Genomic DNA, 8189 nt, shown 5'->3' with positions numbered 1-8189 from the left:
TTTAAAAAACACAAAATTTTAAAATTTTATATACTATGTAAGAAAATATTTATTGAATTTTAAGTCGATTTAGCTACGTCCGTCTGTCTGTCCACCCATCTGTGTAAAAAAACTGTGCGGTTGTTTATATACATTAAAATTAACGTTTTATATCGCAGTCCTGATTACAAGTTAACTTGGAAATTCCCATAATATATATTTATTTTTAAACTCGAATGTCTTTTTTTATTAGGAACTCATGTACGTATGAGTATTTTTCATATTATCCTACACTTCAGTACTTTCGAATTAAATTCACTTTACATCCACTTTACAAAGTTGATTTAAATGTTTAGCTCTAATAAATGTGTTTCTGTGCTTAAATTCTATAAATTTTTTTGAAACCGGCATACAAAATAAATTATTATTATTTTTTTTTTTTGCAATGATTGGCAATTGTTGTATATCATCTTTATCAAAATCATTTTAGTTAAAACTTCTGAAATGAACACAACGAAGTCGATCGCACTCGTTTTGAGTAATTTCATACAACTCCTACTCGTATCCTGTAATAGTCATCACTTATTGGAGGACTGGAATAAAGTTACAAATAATGGCATCGATATCCTGAAAAGTGATAATATCCTTAAGGAAATAAAAAAAGAGCAATTAGCATTAGCTCAACTACAAGCTACAATAGAAAAAGAACTTAGAGCTCAAAATACGCAGGATATGATAAAGGTTTTAAGTCCGAATGATGTTTCCATTTCTGACAAGAAACTTAGTGAAATTGTATTTAATATTACCAAGAATTATGACAAGTTAAAGATTGACAACATTGTTACTCAGACCGTCGATGAATTTGTTTCAACGAGAAATTTGACCGAAATCCCCGATTTGTTTTGGAGCATTTATAAGAAAAATGAATTGGAAAGTTTCGATATTATGCTGCGCTTTCAAATTCAACTATATAATATTTTTAGTAGAAGGCATTATCAAAACGAGAACGAATTTTTACAAAACTACGCCTACAGATTGTATAAAATTAAAAACGAAAATTTATACACTTCAGCTAACATGAGCTTAAAATCTAGTGTGCACAGTATTGAGAACAAATTACCTGAAACTTTAAAATATTTGTACTTCAAGCCGTATTTTTGTCTACTAAATGTTAAATTCGAAAACTATATTTATACAGCTATTCAGCTAAAAGCGGATCCTGTAAGCCGCTACATTTGGTTGTGGTATGACAATGAATCTATGGATGATACTGGCTACATAAAAGCCAATGTTTCAGATTGTAATTCACATAATGAGAAAAAATGTAAGCTTACTCTTATGGACACTAAATATCAATTGTATTACTACATGATGCCAGACACACATAAAATTGCCGGTTGGGATACTGTTGGCACCCCCTTAAATTATATATGGGATCTTGATTTTGTGGATAATGATTATGTCATATTTTCTCAAAATGATTATTTGATGTGTGGCGTAGAACTGTACGATGACGAGAGACGCAATGTTGGTGGTCGTCAGAAGGGTGAAGTGTTGTCAACTAGTCCTGAATGCCGGTGGCGTTTAGGAGAATGTTCATTTGAGTGATATGTATTTTTTTCTTTTTTTAATAAATCTTATGAGAAATTTATGTATTGTTTCTAGATAACGTGCAGGCACTTTGAGTAACATTTTCATTTGCATTTTGTTTCTGTTACAATAACAAATTACAAGAAAATTTGCTACAAAAATACTCACACGTTATCTATAAACAACGCATTAAATATAATTGTTAAAATTAGTTTAAAATTAATATTGTTTATTTTAAAGTAAATTAAATCAAATATTTTTTTTAGTTGACTTATATGGGAGGTACCGCTCCCCTATTGGTAGTCCTCCCATTTGTTAACCAAAATCTTGATATGAATGTTAATGTTAATCTTGCAAAATTTATTTTATCAAATAAATCAATATGATATAATATATATAATATGGTAGGTGCTGTCAAATTGTTTTAGGACTCTAGCTGTGGCAGTTTCTGAGATATGCGTCTTTAAATACTAATTTTTTATGTGGGCGTGACTTCTTGCCCAGTTGAAAATTTAAAATAAAAAGTATATCTATGTCTTCTTTCATATATAAAGTAAGATAACGTGAAAATTTCAAGAAAATTATTTTAACCATTTAGTCATATAAACTACAAACACACATTAATTTTTAAATATGCATATGAGCAAATATCAAAGTTTTTAATACCTTTGAAATTGAATTAAATTGTTAATAACTTCATTAAGAATAAAATATCAAATAATTTTTTTACAAAATTATTTACACAAAACACAAGACTAAAAATTGCAAAATTGTAAAACTCTAGATTTTAATTTCTAAACGTAATCTTTTTTAGAACTTTACAAGTTTATCCGTGTGATATTACTTTACGTATTAGAACTTGGATATTGAAATTTGTCACCAAGCTTTTTCCAATTTTGAATTTCTTACAGTTTTTTTTTTTGGCACAACAGTGCTTAGATGATGTAATTATACACATTTTTGTGTAGATCTCGTTAATGTGCCCTGGATAGGAGATAGGTATGTGCCCTGGATAGGAGATAGGTAAGATATATATGTATATATAGATAGTAAATATATAGAAGCAGTATTAATTTTTTCGTGCGATTTTTAATGACAACTTTTTCTAATTACTTGTCATCATTTGTACTTGCCTCCAATGACATCACCGTTTAAAAATAATGACTTAAAATGCTAACGTGTTAGTAAATTTTCGCATTTTAACCCCTTACATGGTAGTGAAAGTTTTTACTGGGAACATATACAAATATTAGTTTAAGAATTTTTTTTTAATATTTATTTGAAAACCGCATATTTTTGCAACCCTCGATCAAAATGATTAACGCGAACGGATTCATCACGTATAAGGGTCTGTTTTTATTCACACAAAATATTTTGACTGTGCTAGCAAAAAAATTTTTGGGTTTTTTTTAATTCTAAAATAATAAAATGTTGATAATTGCTCATATATAGATGTATAATTTTAAAATACTAAAAATGTCTGGTACATGTTATTGTTTTCTACTGCTGCGAAAGAAAGATAAAACATATTAAGTTGCCCATGGTGAGTAAAATTTCAGTGCAATGTTTATCAAATTCAGTTCAATTTAAGCTCTTGAAATGAAAACAACGGAAATATTTGCGCTCATTCTATTGAGCTGTTCTTTAAATATAGTACCAGTCATATGTAGCAGTCAACATTTATTAGATGCCTGGAATGAAATTAAATCAAACTATTTCAATGATATTCAGCAGAGTAACAATATCTACAGACAAATAAAAGAAGAACAATATGCATTGGCTCAACTACGCTCCATTGTGGAAAAACATTTAAGAGATAAAAATGCTGAGGAGTTGGCAAATGCTTTAAATTCGGATGATATTTTAAATTCAGCTAAAAATCTGAAAGAAATTATGAACAATATAACCAACTACTATGACAATCAAATGATTGATAGCATTTTTGTTCAAGCTATAAATGAAATTATTTTAAGAGGAAATGTGTTAGCAATGCCTGACTTACTGTGGAATATATATCAGAAAAATTATTTAAAATATGAAATTATGCTGCGTTTTCAAATTCAACTGTATAACAGTGTAAGTTACCGACATCATAAAAACGAAAAGGTATTTTTACAAAATTATGCCTACATATTGCATAAAATTAAAAAGGAACTTTTATACGATTCAGTAGATTTGAGTTTAAAATCAAGTGTTCAGAATATTGTGGATAAGCTGCCTAATAACATAAAATTTTTATATTTTGCACCATATTTCTGTTTATTAAATATAAAATATGAAAAATATATTTATACAGCCATTGAGGCAAAAGTTGATCCACTAAGTCGTTACATTTGGCTGTGGTATGATAATAAATCAATGGATAATACAGGTTACCTTAATGTCGATATTGCAGAATATAATCTAAATAATAAACAACAACTTAAAGTTGCTCTAAAAAGTACTACATATAAAATCTATTATTATATGATGCCTAGCACAAAAATGATTGCCGGTTGGGATACTGTCGGTACGCCTTCAAATCATATTTGGGATCTAGAATTTGTAGATGATGATCGTGTTGTATTTTCTCAAAACGGTTATTTAATGTGTGGTGTTGAACAGCACGATAACGAGAGACGTAATGTTGGCGGACGCAAAATTGGTCAAGTTTCATCAACAAACTCTGAATGTCAATGGCGTTTGGGAGAATGTAAATTTAAATAATTTGTGAAATTTAAATTGAGTTTATAATAAATTGATATAAAAAAGTAATTCAGTGTTCGTGAATTCATAAAACTTTAGATGTTATATTTTAAAAATAGGTTTGTTAAAAAAAAGATTTTTTGTACATATTTTTTATTTTTGTCTTTTTAATGCATTATTACTTTTTTTCTTTGCAAATTCCGTTATCTTTAACCTAAGTCCAGCATTTTATCAGCATTTACATAATGATTTTATCGATGAATTTCTAAACTAATTAAAGGTCATCAAAAAATTACACAATCGTATTTATTATGAAATATTATACAATTCATTATACAATTCAAGTTGTTTATTTTTTTTTTTTGCTCGTTGTAATGCTGTCCAGGTTGTTGAAAAGAAAAAAATACTATGTATGAAATGTAGTGATATGTAAATAATACATGCTGATTATTCATTAACCGCAGGAAAAAAAGCATTAAAACCAAAAAAATATGCAGATTTCATATTATATGTACGTATATATCTTTTTATTCAGACTTTATCCTTCGTATTCCTTTTCATTTCTATTTAATTTTTTCCCTTTCCTTTCAAATTCATATATGTGTACCTACTATTTAAAAGGCTGATATTTTTTTATGCCATATGAAGAAGCATTGAATGCCAAAATGTCGCTGTTTACTTATTTTAATTAAAATACTCCTGTCAAGAAGAATGAATATGTATGTGTATGAATAAGCTAAAAGAAAGAAAAATGAAGTATGACTGAAATGGTACAATCATTTATTGTACATGCATATGTAAATTAATGTATGTATTGTAAAAATTTCTATAGGTTTTGAAATCTCATATGTGTGTTTGCTTCAGTTTACATAATAGTTTTGTATTTGTCCAAAATTATGACAAGCAAAATTAAACAAAATTCACATGCTGTTTTAAACGGAATTATTATGTGACGGCATCAAGTCAGCAATGTTTAAATAAAATAACATACATACATTCATACATACATACATACAAACATACATACATACATACATACATACATACATACATACATACATACATACATACATACATACATACATACATACATACATAACAAATTTTTATTAGAAATGAAATAGAACTCCACTGGAGCTGAAATATTAGAACTAAAACCGAAATAACGATTATTTAAATTTGTTATCGGAAAATTAATGATTTGTTAAAGAATTCATCCTTCAACATTGAATGTAAATACTTATCTTATTGTAGCTTGTTTTGCTGATAAAATTCTCTTTTAAATATTGACTTAAGATTTTTTTATACTTCTATGTACATTTGTGTGTAGATGTTTAAACAAGCATGTGAATACGTTTAAAATTTGTCTTACCTCCTTTGTGTACATTTAATTATATAAAATAATTTCAACAAATGCACATTAATATTCTATACAGTGCAACCCGGCATATTTGCAAGTAGCCAATATAGCCTTTTTAGACAATATATATCCTTAATTTATAAATTGTTTATTTAATTTAACACTATTTCCAAAAATATGCCTGACTTACAATTAAAATAAAAAACTAACTTTGAAAATTATTCTTAATTAGATTATTGTTAGTATATTTACATGAAATTTTAATTGGTTACTCTTGTGAAATGTGTATACGTTTAAGATACTTCTAAGTGATTTATAAAACTTTGGAATTGTGGACCACCAAAATCTCTGGTCTATGTAACTACAACGAGCACCGTATTAACATCTCATTGTATATTAAGTTAAAATATTATTTTCGAATTTGCCTTCTAATTTTAAATTTTTGTTGCATTTGTTTAAATATCTTCTAGATGACATTTAAAAGTATTAAAAATCGGCTATGTGTTTTCTAAATACATAGAATACGCGGAAAGTGAAAACGTGTTGCAGGGTTCGAACTAGATAAAGATCATGTGAGCGTGTATGAGTGAATAATTCATTGTATGTGTGTATTACAGAAAAATTAAAAAAGGGAGAAATTATAAACACAACAGCAACAAAAACATATTGATATTTTAAATGCTCAGTCACGTAAAATAATACAAACATAAAACATATTGTTGTTGTCTCTTCTACAACTTTAAGTTCAACTTGCGATAGCATGTGTACACTGCATGTTGGTGTGTGCGTATGTTTGTATTTATGTGTGTGAGTTAATTATTTGTAGTCTTTGTATGTATAAATTTTCCATTTTAGGTTTATTGTTGATTATTTTTGTTGTTAATTAGCATAAATTTCAGTTAATATTTCTTAATTATTAAGAACGTGTTTTAAAATGAATTAGTGTGTTTGTGTATGAAATAGGCATATGTTTATGCATTTTAAAAATATTTTATATTAAATAAAGGAAGAAAGTACAGCATGCTATTGTCGATAATATAATATTTTTGAAACTATTTTTCGATTTTTAAAATCATTTGATTAAAAACTAAATTACTAAAAAATAAATTTCGACCCTATCGTGCATTTATCAAACAGATATAAATGTCTAGGCTATTTCAATATTTTACAATGTCCCACATTAAATGTAATTTTTTACCTAAGGAAATAATGAAATCATTATACTATAATACATACTCTATTTTTTTTTTTTTTTTTTTGATTTTCGGCATTAAAAAGAAAATTTTGTAACATTAACAGTACATGCGCATGTATAAGACATTCTGGGAACTTGTTGATGATTTTTGGAATTTTAAATTTTTATATATTTATATAAAACTACAAGTATACAGTAATCAAAATGTGTACGTGGAATAATTGATTTCTTGTACAATAATTCGTGTATAAAAATTGTTTTTTAAAGTTTCTTATAAGGTGATCTGTCTATTTTAAAGTTGAAATGTAGTAATATAAAAGTTATACAAATATTCCTCGCCCTACAGCAAATAAAATGAGCTAAATTATTCTTAATGCGAAAATGCAAATATCAATAGGGTTCATATTATTATTAATATATCTAGGTGTCCGAAAGCAAAATATGGTACTAAAACCTTGTTGAAATGAAACAAGATAAATAATACAAATTAAAAATTGTACATTAAAAGCATTTAAGAATAAACTATGTATATTAAAAATCGGAAAATCTGTTCACTATTTCTCTTGTTTTAAATACAAAATTAACTAAAGTATTGCAATAATATTGTTAAATTTATAATTTTATTATATGTATTGTGCAACAACAATATTTATTTTATAGCATACTTTATGGCATTATTCAAATGTATAGAAAATTGGGGGAATGTTCAATTTAAATCAATTCACAATTTTTAATTCAATAATTTATACAATTAAATTGTTTTTAAAAATTGTGAGCATTTTTGACAAAAAATACAGAAATCAAATTGCTTTACAATTTAAAAAAAAAATTACAAATAAATTAACCATAAATATTGAATATTATTAAAAATCAAAACCAGTTTATTTTTTTAAGTAATCGCATTTTATTAACATTAATTTACTTTATTTTATAATATTTTAAATAAAATTTCTTACTAAACAAAACCTATTTATGAAAAAATACAATTTGTTATTAAAAGACTACTTTATTATTTTTTATCTTGAAATATAATCTTCTATTATCATTTAGAAAATCTTTTATTAAAATAAAAAACTCAACAAATTTACATAAATTTACTTGTTCATCGAAAATTTAACATAAATTTCAGATGACTCATTCTAAAATGAAGTACAAGAAAAAAGTTTTTGATATTTTTCTTACTTACCTCTCAAAAATAAATTGCTCTTATAGATAAGTACTCCTACTTTTTTCCATACGAAACAAATATTTTCATATTTAACGTATCAATGTTTGCGTAAATAATCAATTTGCAAAGAAAAAGCAAGCAAAATATTTACACAAAACTCATACACACACTTTTGCTTACATAACTATGTATGCATATACTTATACATGAAC

At 26.2% G+C, this 8189-nt stretch overlaps 2 protein-coding genes across 2 annotated transcripts; both read left to right on the top strand.

Annotated features, from left to right (window-relative positions):
* The first annotated feature begins 389 nt into the window (after nt 1-389).
* LOC124419683 lies at nt 390-2103 on the top strand. Its single transcript, XM_046950003.1, has one exon. The coding sequence runs from the start codon at nt 484-486 to the stop codon at nt 1585-1587; it is 1104 nt and encodes a 367-aa protein (XP_046805959.1). The 5' UTR covers nt 390-483; the 3' UTR covers nt 1588-2103.
* Nucleotides 2104-3153: 1050 nt separating this feature from the next.
* Nucleotides 3154-4323, top strand: LOC111675804. Its single transcript, XM_023436645.2, has one exon. The coding sequence runs from the start codon at nt 3169-3171 to the stop codon at nt 4273-4275; it is 1107 nt and encodes a 368-aa protein (XP_023292413.2). The 5' UTR covers nt 3154-3168; the 3' UTR covers nt 4276-4323.
* Nucleotides 4324-8189: the final 3866 nt, after the last annotated feature.

The sequence above is a fragment of the Lucilia cuprina genome, chromosome 4 (assembly GCF_022045245.1).
Source record: "Lucilia cuprina isolate Lc7/37 chromosome 4, ASM2204524v1, whole genome shotgun sequence".
In the NCBI taxonomy this organism is placed as follows: domain Eukaryota; kingdom Metazoa; phylum Arthropoda; class Insecta; order Diptera; family Calliphoridae; genus Lucilia; species Lucilia cuprina.
Note: the sequence above shows the minus strand (reverse complement) of the source record. Positions and strands in the feature narration are given on the sequence as shown.